This window comes from Rhinolophus sinicus, linkage group LG12 (genome assembly GCF_036562045.2).
Source record: "Rhinolophus sinicus isolate RSC01 linkage group LG12, ASM3656204v1, whole genome shotgun sequence".
Classification (NCBI taxonomy): Eukaryota; Metazoa; Chordata; class Mammalia; order Chiroptera; family Rhinolophidae; genus Rhinolophus; species Rhinolophus sinicus.
This window is the reverse complement of record NC_133761.1, coordinates 59,848,516-59,871,098: the sequence shown is the minus strand read 5'-3', so window position 1 is coordinate 59,871,098 and position 22,583 is coordinate 59,848,516. Positions and strand designations below refer to the sequence as shown.

Here is a 22,583-nt window from a genome sequence, read left to right as displayed (position 1 = left end):
TTTATTAAATTCACTGCACAGAGATAGAAAGACAAGGCCAGGGAGACGTACAAAGACACAGAAAGCCTTACTTCAGTCTAGCCACAAACTAAATTTAGTGCAAGACACACAGAACCAGGAGCCTCTTCACTGTATCTACAAACCAGGTATCATTTAAAACCTAGAGTAAATCCTTAATGAACCAAGAAATGATGTCACTGAATAATCCACTAATAATAAATACATCATTTTTGCTCTTTCTCCAAAGCAGATTAAGAACAATCTGCCAGGTATAACATTTGTAACAACCTCACTGCTAACCAGGGGCATGAAACAGCTATCTACATTTGAACCTACATTTGCATCTACATAGTTCAAATCAAACGTTAGTTAATAAATTAGTTTGAGTGAATTGAGAGACTGAAGGCAGCCCAGCACTGCCTTGGTTTAGCTAACATTTTTCACCCTGGGCAGTCACGGGGAAATTGCAAACTCAAGTTAAGTGCCAACTTAAAATGGATTCCTGTGACACCCCTGGCGTGTGAATTAATTCTATTTGTATTAATATTTGGAATGTCACACAGGATACCACAGCTGGTTTTGAGTGACGCTCCGGCACTCTCTCCACTGCATTTTTATCAGGAAAATGACGTTTTGAAAACGGTGGCATACGGTGTCCAAGACTTCACAAGAATAACAAGGATGAAAAGCTGAAAATTTCTCCCCTGGTCTCTGCCTATTAAACACCCTCGCGTCTCAACAGCAGGGTATGTTTTGGTGTTAAAGAACACGGCGCTGAATTCAATTTCAGTGCAGTGAGGGGTTTGGATAATCTGGTCTCTTTATATTTCCGGTCACACCACTTGCAGAAAGTGAAAAAATCAGGGCCTCCAAAATAACGCCCACCACTCAGGCACGCAAACCCAAAATTACCTTCTAAGGAGGTTACAAATTAAAGCAACACCTAGCAGAGAAAATCAGTTCTCAAGAGCTCCTATCCAGAGGGAGTGTTGGAGACTGAAGTCCTTCTCTCTGGAAAGCATCTGCAAACCAGTGCGTCTGTCTTTGTGGTAACAGGGACTAGACTGGTTTGCATCAGCCCAAACTGGATGCAGACACAGCCCTCCCTTCCGTCTATAGTTTCAAATGTTTCTTAACGTTTGGACATGAAAGCATCATCTGGCTTGGGTGGCATTTCTTTCCCTGCCAGGCTCCTGGTGGGAATGTCAATACAATGAATATGACCACAGAGAGAAACAAGAACAATGTGAATAAAAACAAGGCTCCTGCTGCTAAATAACCCTTCACCATGACGAAGGGACTCGTAGGTACCTCTGTGCTCCACTCTTCTCTCCATCAGTAAGAAGATCTGATGTGGGGCTTTGGGGTTTTATATATTGTTACCCCTCCTCTCCGCCTCCCTTTTTAATGGGTTCTAGAAAAAGCACAGGAGATTGCAGTTTCAGCAGACAGGGAAAAGAGGGTTGATATGCTTTACGTAGTTATTTTTATATTTAATCCAAGAACAAGAGAGGACTAAGCAACCCAGCTGACTCTAAAAAGCATTTTAGGAAGCTGGCAACTGAACAAGCCACCTCCTGCTACTGCCTCCTGTGAAGTAACTGTATCCGGGGTATAGATACGTTCATCCAAGATATCAATAGCACAGATAATTAAGTTAGCGCAGCAAACTAGTTACACGCTTTGAAGCGTGGATCGAGTTGGTGTGCTAACCTTTCTCTCACCGGATAGGCTAAGCCCTACAATCTCCTCACACATGTGAACAATCTGGTGACCTTTGGTCCATCCTCATTATCACATCATTTAGGTGACCCAACCATGTGGGGCCTACCATAAAAAGGACAGCCTATAAACCAGGGAGAGGGAATTCACAGAAGCAAACACAAACTCCGCCAGGGTTAGACTAACCTTCAACGAGAGGAGCTAGAAGTCCGCAGATCTCGCTGTACTGAGGCAGAAGGAAGCGGGAAAGATATCGGCCGACCCAGGGCTCCTCAAACTCCGAATTCCGTCTCTGACAGTCGCATGAGGGGTTTTTAAAAACACGAGTTACTGATCCCAACCTCTAGAGATGCTTATTCAAAACCCTGAACTAGAGGCAAGGCATCTGCAGTTTCATGAGGACAGAGACGATTGTAAATTTGTAGTCCTAAGACTCCATCTTTCTCAGCGGTAAGTACAGAGCCAAGTTTCTTAAGATTTCAGTAGTACATACAGTAGCAAGACTCCAGAAGCCACCAGACCCTTTACCTATTGCACTTTGGCATTTGTGTTGTACATCATTTCATCTCTACTACATATATTATATGATTTGATTCATTTTACAGTCACGGAAATTGAGCAATGTTAAGTAATTTGATCCAAGGTCACGAGCTAATAAGCGGCAACGTCAGGCGCAAAACCCAAATCTGCCCCCACCAAATGGAACCCCAGATTGCCAGAAGCAGAAGTCTCAAAGGAGCCAGAGTCCTTCCCAATGTGGGTCTAATACACCTGCATTGGAGGCTTTTCTTCCACGGAAGATAAGAGTTGAGTGAGGCCAGGAGCTTCAGGAAGGGCTGAAACTAACATGTCGCCCTCCAAATTATGGGCTTTCCTTATAAATTGTATTGGCATTTGATGAACAAAATAGCCTATCTGAATTGCATGTATAAACCAGCCCTTAGGCACGGAGAAGGCTGCTATGAATAAACGAATGGTCTCGATCATCTGAAACCAAAGGAGATAAAGAACACAGGAACAGGCCTCTTTCTATCTCACCTTCTACCGCAATTATGTCAGTCTCTGTCCAGACTCCCCAAACGTGGATATATCCTTACTGTGTTCTATTTTGGGTTTTCAGTGAGCACGGGAAAGAGGCAAAAGGGTAAGAGAGCAAGAAATTAAAGAAAACGAGGACCAAAGAGCCACTTTTCTCCAACTTTGGTCCCAGATTAGGGACGCTATATCTCCTTGATAGAAAGGTCCTTTACACTAAGAAAAAGGCAGAGGTGTTTCAGCTGCTACTAGAAAGAAAAATAGCCTAGCATATCCATTAGTATGCCATAAATCCTACTGCTCAGAACGCTGATATATTTCTAGTGATTTGTGATGTTTTCCTTTCTGGTTTTTGATGGCCACCGAGGTTTAATACAACAGACCACTTCGGCAAAGGTAAGATGTCTAGCTATGACACACTTAATTCCTTGGACGCGAATCCCTCAGTAGGTGTGAAAGCAGCAAATCTAGCTAACTTCTCTACTCCCCCAGAAATCCCCACTGGGAATATGACTTTCGATGTGGCATTTCCAGTGAAAATTCCATTGTTAAATGTGTTCTTAGAGAATCTCCCATGAGGCCTGAGTAGAGAAATTTTACCTGTTTTTCTTTCAAACATGAGGTTTTAGTGGATCAAACCCACCCCGATGATGAGATTACACACGGAAAGCTTCATACCCCCACTCTGGAGATTGAGACCGAGGACAGCCAGCTGGAAGGTGACATCCACACGTGTGAGTGACCACTTCGTTTGTATAAGACTGAGCAGCAATGACGCTCACTCTCTTGTCATTTACGTAAAACCTAAAGACCAGCTCCGTTGAAAATGCTCATTGGAGAGGAAAAGACAAATAGGCCGGGGACCAGGTGCAGAACTGGCAAGCAGAGTTATAAAACGTTTTCCTCCAGAAGCAAATATAAACCTGTTTTATGACGGCAATCCTAGGTTCCCATAGAAGCACTTTCGCAATAATAGCACCATAGAATAAAAGCTTGAGCAACCAGGGGCATTTAGAAAAATAAAGCCTCCCTCTTCCCCAATATATTATCAGTGCTGCCATTGCTCTGTTCCTTCCACGTCCTGCCAGGAGCTCATCTGATGCCTCCAGACTTCAGTGCTGACATGTCTGAGTACTGAAGAGCACGGTCATGGTCAACTCCCAATGGAGCCGCCTTGAGGATGAGCTGCATTAGTATATAGACAGACACCTTGGACAGCGTCCGGGTCATGGGCAGCTCTGTGTAAGTTACAGCTACTGATATTGTTGGATTGGTGACTGATATGTGTAGCTCGCTTAGCCACAATGCATACATTACATTTCAAGTATGTTTTAAAGCAACTATGTGATGTGTTTTTATTTTTCATCTTTAGTCTACACCCCAAGGGGAAAATTCTAATCATGAAATCAGCCATTTAAAAAAATATATATGGAGGCAGCCAGTTAGCTCAGGTGGTTAGAGTACGGTGCTCTTAACAACAAGGTTGCCCGTTCGATCCCCACATGGGCCACTGTGAGCTGCGCCCTCCACAACTAGATTGAAACAACTACTTGACTTGGAGCTGATGGGTCCTGTAAAAACACACTTAAAATACATTTTAAAAGTTTAAAAAATATATACATGAAAATACTTAAGTTATCTACTTCTCCCTTCCCTTGTAAGCTTGGAAGACTCTACAGCAAGGCTTCCCAATGTCAACACTGGTGACATTTTGGGTCGGATAATTCTTTGTTGTGTGCAGGGCTACCCTATGCATCGAAGGATGTTTAGCAGCATCTCTGGTCTCTGCTCACATGACAATAGCACTCACTTCCCAGGTATAACCATGAAAAATGTCTTCAAAAATCACCAAATGGCCCTCGGGGAGTGGGGGGAACTGCTCCTAGCTGAGAGCTACTGGTCTAGAGTCAATTTGAAACAGGCAAGTAAACTACAGAAGTACGTTCTCTAAAATATGCCTCAAACGAAAGATGGTGGGCCCCCCTCAAGAATCTCACGTCCGCCACAAATAGCATTTTACTAGCAGTGAAGTGAAACACAAAAGCCTGACAGGGCCAGTGAGATGCTCCTTTTACTAACAAGCTACGGTGAGCAAAACAGTCCAAACTTCTTCACATATGCAAACTCAACATTTAATTTTCTGCAAGATTACCCACAATAATTACAAAGTTTCTATAATACAGCCTCAAAAGCTTGGAACTGTGAGATCCATAAGAATTGATCTTTTATCTCTTACCTTTGCTGTGTAGTATGTCTGTGTAACATAGCAAATGAATGTAGGCAATATTTTCCTCTAATTTTCAGGAGTATTAAAGTGAAACTTTTCTAAAATTAAATTGATTATTAAATAATCCAATGGAGAGAACTACTGAGTAAAGCTCTAGCGTACAAATAACACTGAGGTAGACCATTTTGCTGTTAAGCTTGCATCCTTTAACATGAGCACATTTGGTGTCCATATGATGGCTAATAGTTTGACATTGTAAATGTAATATTGAAATATTCGCTGGTGGCTGCTACTGGTTAATGATGGTTTGAGGGCAAAAAGCTGACATCTGCGTGACACCAGTTTGTTCATTCTGTCAATCACATACTGTGCTTTTGAAGCATTAGCAATAGCTTGAATGGAATTCCTTCTGGGAATCTGTGGTCAACTTGAAGATTTCAGAGCCATTATCAAATCTGTAACTTCTCTATGATAGTGTTAAAATTAAGCCAAGCCAAGAAATTCACCCTACTACACTGAGCTGTGTTAGGATCTTGTTTACCTGATATTAGTAACACAGAACTCATTCTGTGAGAAAGAACACATTCATTTCATGTTCTAATAGCCACATGACTTACAAGGTTTCATTCCAAAGTGCGGGGAGGGGATACTATATTTTAACTACGTATTAGGCCAATATGGTTGTACCCTAAGGGTATTAATTGCTTTGATAAAGGAATGCCACAGTGTCTACCCACGCACTGGATCTCATTGAACTGTCCCTTCACTTTTAAGATGATATTACCCACAGGGATTACTCTTCTATTACATGGTAAAGTGGGTGGGACTACAGGTAAACACGGGAACTAAGCTTGCATGTACAAGGTCAGTTCTCTTTTGCTTACAGCTGCCTCAATTCCAGCTTCTGAGAAGCAGATATTATATTTCCACTCTATTGCCTGACCCCAGAAAGAGAAGAAAGCCTGAGGAATGGATGGAGAGAAGCAATTCCCCTTTCCTTCATTTATTCAGTTGAGGACAAATTCAGAATCTATGCACCATCTTGTAATCATAGATACCACACTCAACACAAAAAACCAACATGACAAGTTGTTTCTTCTAACATTTTTCCCCCTTGCGTTCTTCACACTCAGTCTCTAGTCCTATACCAAGCAGACTCCCTCCCAAGACTAGAATCTCTAAGAGGTAGACTCAATCCACAGCTAGATGTCAGAAGACCCAATATCTAGTCTTCTGCTCTCTTTTTAACAAATTACTCTAAACAAGACACTTAATCTTCTTAACTCATCTGTAAAAGGCAGATGATAATTTATGATTTCATAAACTTTCACTACCCAAATATCATGTATTATTAGAGGAAATATTTAAATTTAGGGAAACAGTGGAAGGGAGTCATTCTGCATGTTATCTCAATGGAGGCAGTAAGCAAACAATTATTTATCAACAAGCATGGTTATTCTCGGCAGCTTGTTTTTCAAAGCTGGCCATAAGGTTCCATGACCTTCTACAGGAAAAAGTGGGAAGCCATCACTTTTTCCCCTTTCAGTCCCTCCTCTCCACCTTCACCATTTAAACACTGAAAAGGGGGAATTTGGCGCCTACCGTGTTGTTGTTGGTTTTTTTTCCCCAAGAAGGACCGTGGGGCCTTGGCCTAATGGCCTAACCTCAGAGATTCTGCTTAAACTGATTTAAGAAGGTGGTCTGACCTTGGCATTCACCATGGAAATTACAAGGATTTCCCATTTGTCTCATTCTACTCTGCCTTGGACTGCATCTCACTTCTCACACAACTCACCTCTCACACTTCTCATGCCTCCTCTTTCCCTGGTCCTCTATATTTCCCAAAACCCACATCTTCAAAACAAACATGCAGGGCAGGAAGTACCTCTCAAAAGGGAACTCCATCTGCTTTACACAGTGCCAGTTGGACATATCGTGGGAGCAGCAGGCATCTGTCTGGGGAAGACACCGTAGCATCTGTTGGACCCCAGGAAGCTAAAACACAGAAGGCATGGGATTCTTTCCAGTGCCCAGCCTGGATCCTAGGGTGAAAAAGAATGTGGAAAGACACATCCCTGACATCATTCCTTAAAGACCAGATGATGGGATTCCAGACTTGAAGACAAGAGCAGAACCTGTATAAAAGGTTCATCCTCAATTTCCATTTCCCAGAATGGCCCTCACTGTATACCCAGCTGTGACTGTCCTCCATCCACATGTCCCCAAGTTCTTAGAAGCTGATTACGTGATAAGCCCAACAATTAGAAGATATCATCACATTAAAGAGAAAAATGTTCTTCTGGAGGGTCAAAAACCAGAGAATGACTTTCGTATCTGCTATAGGTTGCCATGATCTTAGGGAAATATTTCATCTCTCATAATTCAGTTTCTTTATCTGTAAATTGGGAGGAAAATAGGACCCATTTAGAAACAGATTTTCTTTTTTTTTTTTTTTTTAATCAATTCAACAAGAGTAGTAACAACTACTTTTAAATAAAAAGCATTAAACATTATTAAACACCTACAGTCTTCTAGATATAGATTAAGCTAATTTATGCCTAGAGTTGCAGAAGCACAACAGAATTTAAAATCTCCTGTGTTAATGTCTGAAAAAAACAGGTAGTTCTAACCTTTTGTCCCCATGTCCATGTAACTACACTACTTCTTCTCCATGAGTCTATATCTTTGTATGCCTTTATGTTTGAAAATGTAGCATAATGAAGTAGAATAGTACACTGGATTCAAAGGTGCAATACCATATTGTAAACCCCAAATCCATTATCTCTAGTTGTGTAGCCTTGGACAAAATAATGTCTAAAACAAAGATGGCGGCCCTGGATCAGCTACCTCCAGAAATGCTTGAGTGTTAACTGACAGGCATATACTTATGCCTCTCTCTCTCCCTTTCCCTTTTTCCCTTTGTCTCTCTCTCTTTCTCGCTTTTCCCCTCTCTTTCTCTCCCTCCCCTCTTCCTTTTCTTCCTCCTCTCTCTTCTCCTCATTATTCTTATCCTTTTCCACCCCTGTCTCTTAGTTTTTCCTGTCCATAAGAGAGAATTAAGTTCTATTTCTAGGTTTTCTGATTATTGAGTAACTAAATTAAGTTGCTTTTTACTGTGACCACCTTTCCTGTTTCTGGTTTGAGTCTTTTGAATGTCCTTTTGAAATACCATTTCATGAGTCTTAGGTCTCTCTTTCATTCCAGAAAATACACCCTTCTCACCACCTCTACAGATTGTCTCCAACTTAATGAGGCAGCGTAGGAAACGTATGTAGGGAAGATTATAAATTTTAGGTGTGGCTCTGTCACTCACTAGATGGGAAAATTCTATCATCTCTTATAGGCTCAATTTTCTCATTTATAAGATGGGGCAATACTATCTATTTCATAAGGGTAATGGCAGCATTATTAATAAATCAATTATAAAAATGATGTCACACAAAACATGATATAATGCCTGCTTAAATCGTAAATACACAATCAAGACCAGCTTTTATTATGTTAAAACGAAAAATTAGTTTTATGCATTAATGACACAATGGCTAACATTAATAATGGCAATTTTGAGAGAGAATCTCAAGCTAGGATGCTACCCCCATCCAACCACTTGGAGACAAAAACTTCTAAAAATGCCTAACACTGAGCACCTACTGTGTGCCACTTTTCTGAGTACCTTGCCTGTTAATCATGTAACCCCCACACCAATTGTATGAAGTGGATACCACTATTATTCCAATTAAAGATGACGAAATAGACACTTCAGCTGTTTAGTTGTTTTCCCCAGGTCAGCACAGCCAGCAAGTGATTGATCCAGAATTCACAACCATGCAGTCAAGTTCCAAGGCAGAGATGTAAAGCATTTTTCAAAATCCTTTTTCTCCCAGAAAGATGGCCTCTTCTAGACCAGCTGGTGTGATGCCAGTAACTTGTTACCGGCAATACAGCACTGAAGTCTGCTGAGTATTTTCTTTTCAATTTAAGAGAATATAGTTGCACTTATAAATGGCACCAACATTCTGATTCCCTTTCTCTGTAGGAAAGAAAGCAGTGCGATCCAGGCTAAAGCTTTGGGAATTGCTTAGAGCCCTGAGCTCATCTGTGGTATGTGCAATCACCCATCAGCATCTTTGTCACCACCACCACCATTTTCATCACCACCATCATATTACTATTTATTGATCGCTCCATGCCAAGTATGTGGTAATTCTCCACATACATTTTCTATATGTATTACAGCAGAAGAGAATGCTGAAAACCACTGAGCTGTACCATTCCAGATGCATACTTACAAGACTTTTATCATAATTCTAACATACATGACTCCACCACTGACCTTGAAAAGGCTAGAGGAATGGCAATAATATTTACTGCTATCTTCCTTGTGTCAAACACTGGAGTAGATACTTTGCATATGTAATCTTATTTAATCCTCACAACAAACCTCTTCAATAAGTAGTGTTGGGAATACAGGACACATACATGCAAAAAAAAATTATACAGAACCACTTTATTATATCAGATAAAAAATAAATTGAAGATAGATTAAAGACTTAAATATAAGAAACCATAAAACTCCTAGAAGAAAACACAGGCAGCAAAGTCTTGCACATGACTCTTAGCAATATCTTTTTGGATATGTCTCTTTGCTCAAGGGAAACAAAAGAAAAAAATAAACAAATGGGACCACACCAAACTAAAAAGTTTTTGCATAACAAAGGAAACCCTCAACAAAATGAAAAGAACACGTGCTTAATGAGAGAAAATATTTGCAAATGATACATTCGATAAGGAGTCAATATCCAAAATATATAAGGAACTCATACAACTTAACATTAAAAAAAAAAAACCTACAAATGATCCAATTTAAAAATGGGCAGAGGACCTGAATAGACATTTCTCCAGAGGACATACTGGTGGCCAATAGAAAATGAAAAGAAGCTCAACGTCACCAATCATCAGGAAAATACAAGTCAAAACGACAATGAGATATCACCTCACACCTGTCAGAATGGCTATCATCAAAAAAAATCAACAAACAACAAGTGCTGGCAAGGATGTGGAGAAAAGGGAACCCTGTGCACTGTCGATGGGAATGTAAATTGGTGCAGCCACTATGCATTCCAAGGCAGTATAGAGGTTCCTCAAAAAATAAAAATAGAGCAGCCATCTGACCCAGCAATTCCACTTCTGGGTGCTTATCAGAAGTAAACAAAAACACAAATTCAAAAATATATATGCACCCCTATATTTGTTGTACCATTATTTACAATAGCCAAAATATAGAATCAACCTAGATGTCCATTGATAGACAAATGGATAAAGATGTGGTAGACACAGACAATGGAATATCACTCAGCAATCAAAAAGAATGAAACCTTGCCATTTGCATCAACATGGATCGACCGAGAGGGCATGGTGCTAAGTGAAATAAGTCAGACGGAGGAAGACAAATACCATATGATTTCACTTATAAGTGTAATCTCAAAGAACAAAACCAGAGTATACACAAAACAGAAACAGACCCCTATATAGAGAGAGAACAAGCTGATGGTAACCAAAGGGTGGGGAAGTAGGGAAATGGGAAAAACAAATTTTAATTAAAAATGGTCACTCATACAATATCAATTCTAATCACAGGCTTTTTCTCTGCCCTTGGAAGAGATTATGAAACGGAGCCCCCTGCATTAATGCGCTTACGGGATGCACCATTAGACAAGGGTGGTTGAGAAGATTGGCTGCAAAGTGTGAGAAAGTCATCTACCTTGCAGCTGTCCCAGCCTGCATGGTACCATGAATAAATAAGGGTCCCTCTCTAGAGATATCTGCTGGCACCTTGTCTTCATTCCTTTCTGGAAAAAAAACCATCATATCCTTGTGAAGAATGTATTGCCTTCTACGAGCAACTGCCAAAAACCCAACTGTAGGCAAAATCCATCTGACAAAACCCCTCAACTGCTTTGATTCAGTTCTTAAAGGAGATTAGCGGTTGGGAGGTCACAGAGAAGCCATCCGACTGTACACTGCAGCTTGGGGTTTCAAAGCGTTCACTACTAAGGGAATCTCCATGCTCGATGCCCCTTCCCTCCATGCCGTTTAATCAATGAATCAACAAATAGTCCTGAGCCAGGCTTCCCTGGGGTGTGCAGGTCACTTCAGATGAGACTCTGCAGTTCAATAGGAGAAAGAAAAACAGATTTTTCTAACTCCGCTTCAAGTTTCCATTTATAAAACCAGGGCAACATAAAAAGACCATGGGTCTCATGTCCCTCCTTCACTCTTTGAGCTTTTCTCGTTCACAAAGGGAAAAAGAAAAAAAAAAAAAGAAAAAAAATGCTATGTAGCTGAGAGAACATAGAAGAGTTAAGAGGAAGGAAAGAAGAATAAATGAAAGGAAAGAATAAAGGAAGAAAGAAAGGAAGGAAAGAAAACAAGAAGGGAAGAAGGAAAGAGGAAATCAGATCCTTAGATTTCAGGAAGGTCACAGCACACCACAAACACGCGTAGACAATCCTCTGAAGACGTGTTGCCTTGGCAGCACATAACCTCCATGTTTACTAGCCTGCTAATAATTATTGCTCTTTAGTCTCTATGATTATCTTTGAAAACAACTGGTAAGCACTGATTTTAAGGTTTTAGGATTCATGCCATTACGAATTTCTTACACTTTCTGTCCTTCTGCTCTCAACACAGGCAATAAGATCATAGATAAAATGTGAATGTCGCCTCAATACCTGACTAGGAGAAGTCCTAAATACCAAACAAAACAAAACAAAAAACCAAAAAAACCCCAAAAACTTAGTTTTCCTAAATATTTTGGCTATTGTTTGTTTTCAGGGTTTTTTTTTTATATATATATATTGCAATACGATACTACTTTTGGCTTTAGTAAACGTTATATAAAACACTACATGATGCTACCTCCTGAATCACCATCTCCCAAGTGATGACAATTCACTGCACTGCCCAGCGTCACTAGAACAGAACCAACCTAGGATGGGAACATTATCTTTCTCTTAGACCCAACACTTAGAGTAGGATTCTTCTGAACTGTTTCCTCAAATGAAAAGAATAATGGAATAAGCAGCAGTTTATTAAGCACGTACTATATGCTAAACGCGGTGGGAAACACTTCCTATGCATTATCGCCTTAACCTTTCACCCACCCACTGGTGTGCGTGATCGTCTGCAATTTTCAGATAAGGAGGTGGAAGCTCAGAAGTCACTTTGACCAAACTCTTAAGCACAGGGAAGTTCATTGCAAAGACTCCCACCCACGTCTGACTCCAAAGAGCGTTCCCTAACCACCCTGTTGCCGACACTGTATTCCTATTTCAACTTGGAGAATCAAGGCCAGGAAAAGATAAAATCATAGATTTCATTAGAATGTACCCAAACCTCACTTAAACTTGGTGTTCCCACAGTGGCTTCAAATTGCTCCTTCCCCACCCCCCACAACATGAATCACTAGAGTTTCTTCTTTCGTTTCTGTCTGATAAGCGAAGTTAGTATTCGGATAGCAAATGCACCATGAGGCCACAGCTATGACATTTGAAGAATTCTTCAGTCTAAGTATGAGTATGCAGTCAAGCATGCCAACTTCTTATTAAAAAGCTTGAAGGGAAAAAAAAAAAAAAAAAAAAAGCTTAACTATAAGTCCTATGTTAACAGTTACAGGTCTAAACAAAGAATTTCCTAGATTCAGGTCTAGGTGGGGGGCAGATGCTGTTACATCTTCCTGAGCTTCTAAGCTACAGCCCTCATGCTTTTTTCACATGCTGATTGGGTTTGTCACAGTTCTGGTACTAATACAAAAACAAACACCTAAAATTCTGTTATTCAGTAAGATATCTATATATGTACAATTACAGATGTATCCAGAATGACCTCTGTTAAAAGGAGGTAAACTATAAACACACCATCAGCTTCTGTTCCAAGATGGTCTGATTATTTATACCATCTGTGTATAAAAGGAGGGATGGCTCAGGAGTACAGTTCAGGTCTGTTTTCACCTTGAGACACAACACACCTACAGACAGACCTTTGCTTAAAGGGTCTGTGATTGTCTGAGACAGTGACTCTGAACCCCTTCATTCCTGCACATGGGGTACCGACTAGGCCCACCTTCCAAAGCTGGCTTTTAAGTGACCCCCCCTACCACCCAAGTTTTACTAGAGTGTCTTCTTTCATTGCCTTTCACTAAGCACAGCTGGTATGAGTATACCAAACAAACCACAAGATTAGTACTTAACACAGGTATGACTTCTAAAAATTTCCTGGTTGAAGGCCCATTTATAAATACAACCATTTTCATACACAGAAACCATCTCTACCAGAGAAATGCACACCGGACTATAAAATGTGGTCCACGCAGAACTCAGACAAGGTCTGCATGGCTGAAAACCTTGAGGTTACGGTACTTCTCCCAGTATTTGTGAGTGCTCATTACCATATTGCAGAAGTTGCTTGGGAAGCAAATAACAGCTTACAGAAAGACCGAGATTTAATAACCCAGAGATTTAGGAAGAGAGAGAAAAGACATAAAAGCTAGAAAACAAAACTACCGAGTCCTCTCACTTCAAAGCTGGAGGCCTTCTAGCACACAATTAGCATGACCTTCCATGAAAGAAGCCCTGGAATGCGCAGACTTCCTTTTTGTTTCCCAAATAAAGGTACTTACTGTGAAAATCCACCAGTCACCACGCTTTGCCCAGAATCACACTGGCCACCATTCTCCATGGAAGCACTGAGTGGGAACTGCCAAGCTTGTGGAGATATCTACTTGGGTTGATTGGAAATAGGTGCATGTGGGGTAGTGGGGAGAAAATAAAGACTTTCCCTTTAAAACTGAACAGAAGCTGATACCACATCACATGACCTTTTACCGTAATTTCTATTAAAATCATTTCATGTCTGGTTGCCTCCTGCTCTCCTGGTTCATTTGTATTGTTTACAACAAGTCATTGCACTGGCAGTTACTGGTGGCTGAATCCATGGTTACCCGTTTTTACATTCACTAGTTAAATGGAATGCAGCTTTGCTGTGGGTTTCAGGGAGCAAGCTCTTAAGAAACCACAATCCAGCTATCAATCAGACTAATCTGAGAGAAATTAATCTTATAAACCTAAGTATCAGTGCATATTAAAAATTGATAGAAAGGGGCACGGGCTTTTACTGGTTGGAGTTACAGATGTGGAGAAGCTGAGATTGAACTTGCAGCCTTAGAGTATTTAGTCCGTGGTCCACAGCTGACAACCATTCACAACTGTCAAGAATAATACCACCACCCCTTAAAAAACAAACCCACCCCCCCACCCTGACCAAAATTGTGTAACCATTTACTACACCTGAATGCTCTTAGGATCTAAAGAGTGACTAAACACAGGTTTGACCAGATTTCGATCCCAGCCAAGTAACTTAAACAGATACATACGAGACAGTAAAATACTAAACAGACAGCAATGGATAGGATTCAATTAAGACAAAATCTCAATGGAACTTAATTTACTCTTTATGAGTAAATAAATTAGGACTGCAAACTACTATGTTTTATTGAGAACAAGAACAACTGCAGATTCATTCTGTTGTCCATGAATTTATGGGGTTAATTCTTTAAAAACATTCCCCAAAGCAAACTTGTTTCTCAAGACGGACATGGCCAACAATTATCATTCCTAATAAAAATGTAGAAGTTTTATAGTTTCATGCCCACAATAACTGTCCCACAAGTCACATCTAAATGCTAACTGAGCACAGCAAATAGTTAAAGCTAACATAGTACAATCCCATCTACTGCAAAGTCACTGTATCAGAAGCTGGAATTGATTGGTTTCCTCGGAAGGAATTGAAAATGAATGTAACACAACGTCGGGAAAACCTCTCCTGCACTGCTAATCGGATATTGTATAATGGTTGATTGCAGCTTTGCCCTGTGCTACTGCTGCCTAAATCATACATACTTACACGTTCTGGGTTCTTCCAAGAGTTTGGTGCAGTTTCAAGGACAAATGTCTTAAGGAGGCCTCTGTACTGTGCAGCAAGGAGCCTAGCTCAGATCTGATGACAAGAGCACAGTTCTAAATCTGACAATGGAGAAGGAGAAGAAAACTTCCTGCGTGCAGAGGAGATCTTGGAAAGTCTCAGGGTTAAAAGGCTGCTTGAAATGTGCTGCTTGATTTGCTCCCTGGTTGTGTATACACAGTAGCAGCTGATCTGTGTTTGCAGCCCTGCAGAAAGGAACCTTTACTGAAAACCAATGGCATCGCATTTCAGCGGAGCTGGTGCCAAGTGCCGGAGAGCACAGCAACCTTTGACAACTTCACACAATTCCACAGCCGCCTTTACCACAGGTCAGGGAGGAGGGTGGGAGATGTCTCCCCACCAGGTTTCCTCTCGGGTGGGTTAGCGCTCTTCCTGGGAAACCAAACACTGTGACCGACCGGCCTCTGATAACAGTGAAAGGTATTCCCTGCACTGAAATACAGTCTCTACCTCTGCCGTCCTGACCGACCAGGGGCTACGTTCTCCCAGAATTAAAAAGAAAAGAAAACGAAAGAAAAGAAAAAAGAATCCCAATTTCTAAAACGTATGTGCCCTGGTTTTTTATATAAACCTTTGAGTTCACCGGGCTTTACTAATGTTGTGTCGAGCATTTTATGACTCTGCTGTTCCTCTCAAATCAATGGAGGAAACAAATAATAGAGTATATGGGTAGCTGTGCTTCCCAATTCAGAGGCTACAGTTTTAAAATTATGGGTTCATTGGGGGCCATTTTAGGAGTGTTCATTATAAACACCAGTAGAACCTACTGCTAGGAGGAGGGTATCAGGATAATTAGGAGAGGGACGCAGCACAGCTCATGCAATATGCTGCTCAGGAGTGGAACCTCCGTCTTTACCACAGTTAATATGGAGGAGAATGGAAATTCTAGACCTCACCAAACTCTAAGCTGGAAAGAGAGGATAAGAGATGGGGGTGGGTGGGGCTGCTGGTTGTTGTAACAAACTGAGCCCAAGTCATTTGTGAGCCTCTCCATTATCCGAGTGTCCCTTGCCGACCTTCCCCTCCCTTCTGTCCCTATGACAAGTCTAGGTTATGATACATCGTATGGTATTTTCTCACGCTTGTGCGTTTTACTTCAAAAGGCAGAAATCAGCATTGACAGTTTAACAAAAGGCCACGTGAACTGTGCCAGGCAGCCCAGAGATGTGTCCCCCTTTCTGAAAGGCAGCCCAGGAGCTGCCTGGGCAACTGGTGCATGATCCGAGTGAGGCCTTGGCTTTTCATTGTGGCCACACTGTTGCTCGGAAGTAATCGTAATTCCTTTCCTCGGAGAGCCCACAGACAGTAATGACAAGTCTGGGCTCTGGTGCCAGGTAAGTTCAGCTTCCTGTCCTGGGCCTCCTACTTTCTACCTGATTGCACTGCGAGTTGTTCAAAATCTCTCAACTTTCGTCTCCTCTATGAAAAGCAGGCAATGCATCTATCGTGCGAGATCATTGTGAAGACGGAAAGAATCACAGATGTCAAGGGCTGACCACACTGCCTGGCATCCATGCGTTTTTACAGACATTTACTGAGCCTCAGAACCAGGCACAGTGCCATACACCGGGGGTGGGAGGGGATGTACAAAGTCATCTGAGACATAGCCCCTGCTCTCAAGGACACTGACATAAGTCCTAGGTCGTTCCTACAATTTGTGTAGTCTCTATCATAAAGCAAAGCAACCTTTCAAATACTCTTTTTGTCTCATCGTATTCAAATGCTTTGTCTCTTAGCAATCCAATGAGACAGACGAAACTCTGCCCAATTTGCAAATGGGAAAACTCCAGCTGAAAGAGGTAAGGGTCACACAGCTCAGACATGGTCACCTAAAGGTCAACCCAAGCTCTGACTCTGTTGCATACTCTGCTTTAGAGTACACATATCAATTCGCCATATAGCATTCATTTTCCGCACAATTCTGTATTGGACTGCTACCTTAATAGTTTCACGTGTATATATTGTACTTCCATAAAGAGAGTGTAGGTCCCTTAAAGAGAGGACCTATATCTTAAATAACTTTGCATTTGCTAACAGCCCTAGCATGATACTAAATATATTTAATACATTTTACATATTTAAATTATTACATATTTAATATTTTTTTTCCAAAATTAAAACAAACTCCAGCTGGCTCAATTTCACCACTTACAATCAATCTCATAGAAAACTACAATTCCTCAACAATGGTTTGGATGTTATTTGTGTGGCCTTCCAGGGCTCATGCTGGGTCTTCAGTTACTTCCAGATAATTGTATACATGTCAAGGTTTTTAAAATTGACTCATAATTAAACCACCCAAAGATGGTTTCCTTCATTTGTTTAGCATATATTCTGCACACTGAGGGCCTGATGAATTTTGGTGAGAGAGATTCAACATTTACTTTTAAATTCAAACTTGATCCCAAGACATCGCTTGATTTCTAGGTTCACTTCAGTTTCTAGGTTTAACAGATCAAAAAGTGTACAATTCCATTGATCACTATCTTGTGAACCAGAGCAAAACACACGGCCAGTCTTGGGTAGAATCCACGTAGATTTCTGGATCTGTCTTTTAAAAATATATTGTCTATACAAATAGCCAAATTTCTTGAATAATTTTTGATCTACTGCTTCATTTTAGGTTTTGAAATTTAGTCCATTTCTGGTGGAAGAATTGGCTAGACATTTATCAGTAAATCATACATAAAAATAAGTAGATTCTTGAAAAAGATCTGTATAGAATCTAGAACTTGGAGTAGATTCATGCACTACATTAATTACTTCTGTTATAGCCTGAAAATCTTTTTTAATGGAATTCATATCATTATTTTCAAGTATTTACTGCCAAACAATGATTCTTTCAGCCTTAGGAAAAATCCAGGAAATTCAGATTAATACCAGTGCCATGGCAGAAGTGCAAATGACAAGCAATGTTTGAGACAAAGACAATTAAGTATTGAATACATTGTTTTTGTTTTCAGTCATTCCCCTATTTATTTCAGCAAGCTGAGGCCATGTGTAAAGGACAGGGAACATGTTCCTCCCAAACTGACATCACATACATTAGAATTATCAGGCTTGCTACAATCAACTGGCCAGCTTCATATTATTTCCTGCTCCCTCCCTAAATAAAGTAATATGTAAAGTACCCACCAGTTCTTTGACCACAGTGGACAAGAAACATGCCTTTCAAAGACCACTTTGGAGCTAAACAAATTCGCCTAAGACTTGGTCAGACCTGGTCAGCTCAGAGATACTGGTCAACCCAATGGCTGTTCTTCACCACCTTGAACTAAATATGGTTTTCAAGCACGTGTGTACCCATGGGTCTCACTCGACTCTCATAACCATCTTGGAAGCAGATGCTTTTGTTATTCACATTTTTACAGATAAGACAAATTCAGAGAATTGAATAATTTCACAAGATCGCGCAGGCAATAAGTGACCCAGCAAAAATTTCAGAATGGATACTCTAATTCCAAAGCTTTTCCACTTAACTAATGTAGTGTACCTTCTCTATAGGAGATTGTACACACATTCATTTCCAGTTTTTCCTTTGGTAGATCAGTTAAATGCAGACCAGGCTATCTTACACACACACACACACACACACACACACACACACTCACACACTCACACACGCCTCTGTCTTCCACCTTCAACGGCCATCCACCTTTTCTTTTCCCACATCTTGGCCAATTATTTTAGAGGATAATTTTTCCTCTCCAATTTTCTTCACTCTTCCACTTCTCAATGCATTTGGTGTCAAAAAACAAATCTCATCACAGGCGACAGTCTTAAAAATTGTGCTAATGTCACACAATTCCAAGGGAAAGAAAACTTGTACAGTTTGTCATCAACCTCTAAAAATCCTGAAAGTTTCTTACAATCCCTTTCAGATACTCTGCAATAGTTTCCACCTATCTTTTTAACTTCCAGTTACATGTATATTCCCTTAAACATCAACCCTCCCGCGTCTAGATAAATGATAAACTATGATTCAGTTCTAATTCCTTTTATGTTATCACTCATATCAAACTGTTTTTCACATTTTTCATCACGGGTAGATGCTATTACACACTAATAAGTAACATAGGCTTTTATAGTCAAACCTAGAAAAGTATTCAGTATTTAAGATTGTTTTCTGTGAAAAAGTATGTTTTGAATAGCTAATAATTGACATAATCATTGAAAAAGTTTAAGGCAAACTTGAGTGTCTAAAGCCCATGAAGCTTTCATTTCAAGCCAATGAACCTGAGCTCACTTTTTACTCTATATACTAATATTTCTGGCCATGACATAAGACCATACTTTAGTAAATAATTATTTTATAGAATAGAAAAAACAGGAGGATAAGTAATTGGTTGATTCCTTATTAATCAACTGCTTAATTCAGAATCATAGGGGTAAAGTACATTGGAGAGCTTCAAGTCAAACCCCTTCATTTTAGAAATGAAGAAACAAAGGTTCCCTGCTCTCTGATGAAGATGGTAGGCAGGTTATAGCATCACTCAGCTTAGCACCATTCGACCGGTCCTTAACTGAAGCCCAATATTCAATAGCACCACGTTCCCCCGAAAATAAGACCGAGCCAGACCATCAGCTCTAATGAGTCTTCTGGAGGAAAAATTAATATAAGACCCGGTCTTATTTTACTATAAGATTGGGTCATATAATATAATATAATATAATATAATATAATATAATATAATATAATACCGGGTTCTTATATTAATTTTAGCTGCAAAAGACACATTAGAGCTGGTGGTCCGGCTAGGTCTTATTTGGGGGGAAACAGGGTATACACATTAGCTAAAAAGAGCAAATTTCTAACTCTGAAGGTGATTGATTGAAAGGATCATCAGGTATTATGTCCCATTTCTGCAAGCTTTGGGAAACAAATGCTCATACTAGATAGAAAATGAATTTCTGATAACTGAATTAAACCATTCCTCTAAATAGCCAACTTTGGATTTCTCTCCACACATAATAACTTGGAAAAATATATAGCCTGTGTTTACTATAGTACTATAGCCACAGTCTCTAAGAAGAGCTATAACTCGCTAACAATTTTCCTGATTTATGTTTGAAAACATACAGGGCATGAAATGACTTCTGCAACCTTACATTTCCTCAAGAACACTGGTAGGCAGAAGATATATTCCAAAAATCATGTTGGATTGCTTGCTATGGCTCCTTTTTTAATAGAAATGTGCAATAGGTAATTATACGTGCTCCACACACACACAAAAAAGTCGGTAGATTTTTTTTCCCCATTAAAAGAGGAAAGAAGAAAAAAGGAAGAGAGAGAATGAGGGAAAGAGGGAGGGAGGAAACTGATAAAAGAATCTATTTTCATGTAATGTTTACATGGTAAAAATGGATTGCCTTCTTAAGTACGAAAGTGCAATAAGTATTCTTCCAAACAACAGCTTATGATTGATTATAAACTGTAACACACTATACAAATGTTAGTTATTCTTGTTCTTAGTATTTAACATATATGAAAATTTGTTTTACAATCTGTAATTGTGCTAATAAAAATAGGTATCGGTGAACATAAATTACACTGGACATAAAAATCAGCCTAATTAATCAAATATATCTTAGAGTGTGATCAAATTTAAATGGACCACTCTGGTAACACAGATATCTGGAAACACTGTTTATCTTACCACATAAGTATTAATCAAAATAAGAGTACAAAAGTTTTGCCATGCTTCATATAAATTTAGCTTTCTGAAATTAAATCTTCAAAACAGTAAGAAGTTGCTATGTCAGATATGCATATTTGTCAAGCTAAAAAACATTCACATGTATAAGGGAAGTAAAATAAGCTCCTTCCTTAAGTAGCATCCTTTATAGACTCCTATCCAGGTTATTTATTTTAGCAGATGTACCACCTGGAACAGCCATAAGTGTTCATAAGTAGATAAAATATCTTCACAGGTATTCCAAACACATTCAACCCTCTTTTGTTGTAACTGTGACCATCCCCTTGTTTAAAAGAACAAAGTAGCCTTCATAATAGAAATATAAACAGAGGCTGATTGAAAACAACCAATAATTCATCTTCACAACTACTGGAATTACCAAGCACAATGGTATAAACACAGTATTAAATATCTGTACATGATGTACATGTCAGAAGGACTATGGGGGTGGGATTTACACCCAGTACCATGGAGGAGGTAAACTAAGGGGGGAGTGGTCTTTCACAGTTGGAAATCATCAGAGTTGAGTAAATGAATGGTGTCTAATCTCCAAAAAAAATAAAATTTTCCTAGCTATATGATAAAGACACACAGAGTCTGAACATTATCCCAACGTGTACCGTAGGAATTTGTATTTGAAGATGTGCCGAGATTTTTCTAGTTGCCTGACTGTGAAGATCGGAAACTATAAGGCTCCATTCTATTCCAAAAGACTGTATTTCCTTCTGCAATCGTCTCTTAAAGACCCCACACGCTCTGGCTGTCCTTTTTGGCCACCACCACCATTGATTCCAAGACGGAACACTCGCATTAATTAAGTTTAAAACAGTCCAAAGAAGGTAGTTCCAGAGAAAGATCCTTAAGCTCCCCCAGATCTCATCCCTAATTCACTGTTCTGATTCCTGAGGCCCCAGACTCTACTGGCGTGGCAATGCTAACCAAAAACTGACTTGCAAAGCCGAATTATTTCACAGCTTTCAAACACTAACAGTAAAGTGACAAGAGAAAATTTCTTTGCACAAGAGCCCCTAGCACATTATTTTGACTTTATAAAGATATTTCAAGTGTGTGGGAAAAAAAAATCACAACAGTGAGAAACTTGGTAATCATTGCTTCAAAACATCAGATTCTAATGTTCGTGGCAAATTTTCCATTGGTTTTCTCATACCAATAGTTCGATTGAAAGGTTCACCAACTGCTTCGTGGAGAAAACAGAAGACCTGCATTTAAATGGAGAGATAGTATTTCCAAATGCACAGTCCCTGGAATACAGATACTGTCAAAGATTCTTAGTGAGAGGGATTTAAATTGCATTACGGTCTTTGGATGTTGTAGCTCTCTCCACTTCATAAGGCTAGCACTGTTTGCATAACATTCTTTTTCCTCTGTGCGTTCTTTGTAATAATTTGTCTCAAGAAGTTAAAATTAAACCTTGCTCCATTGCAAAGTCCCGCACTAACAACAAGCAATTACTACCAGACATATTTCTGATGTGTACAGAAAAAGACCACAGAAGATAGGTTGGCCAGAGATGTTAAATAATTGAAAAGTATAAATGACTTAATAGAATAGTAAGCTTAGTTTACAATGCAGCCAATTTAAAGCCATAAAAATCCTGTAAAATTTTTATCTTGTGGTTGACCATTACATCGCCTATCTATTATTCAAAAGTATCTCACCAGTGTTTTTCTTCATTAATGTGGCTTTTGGCATGTCCCTCAAAATCTTTCTGTTCCTGCAGTTTTCCAACAATTTTGAAACAAATAACAAAATTCTTACATTATAGCCTAAATGCCCCTTGCCAGGATAATGAGATCTTCCATGTCTAATTGAAATCAATTTCATGGGTCAATCTGTAAGGCATA

The 22,583-nt window shown here is 39.7% G+C and overlaps 1 protein-coding gene across 6 annotated transcripts in view; it reads right to left on the bottom strand.

Moving 5' to 3' along the window:
- The window catches only part of ESRRG (estrogen related receptor gamma), a 547,928-nt gene that overhangs the window by 484,549 nt on the left and 40,796 nt on the right, over positions 1–22,583 (bottom strand). Inside the window, exon 1 of one of the 6 annotated variants that reach the window (XM_074317032.1) lies at positions 14,945–15,153. The exons of 4 other annotated variants lie outside the window; for them this stretch is intronic. Coding sequence is in view for 1 of the 2 variants with exons in the window: in XM_074317030.1 (XP_074173131.1) it covers positions 13,662–13,720 (59 nt within the window). In the remaining variant the exon portion in view is untranslated. Of the gene's footprint in view, positions 1–13,661; positions 13,784–14,944; positions 15,154–22,583 lie in introns of those variants that run through there. One more of the 6 variants, XM_074317030.1, reaches the window with a different exon arrangement.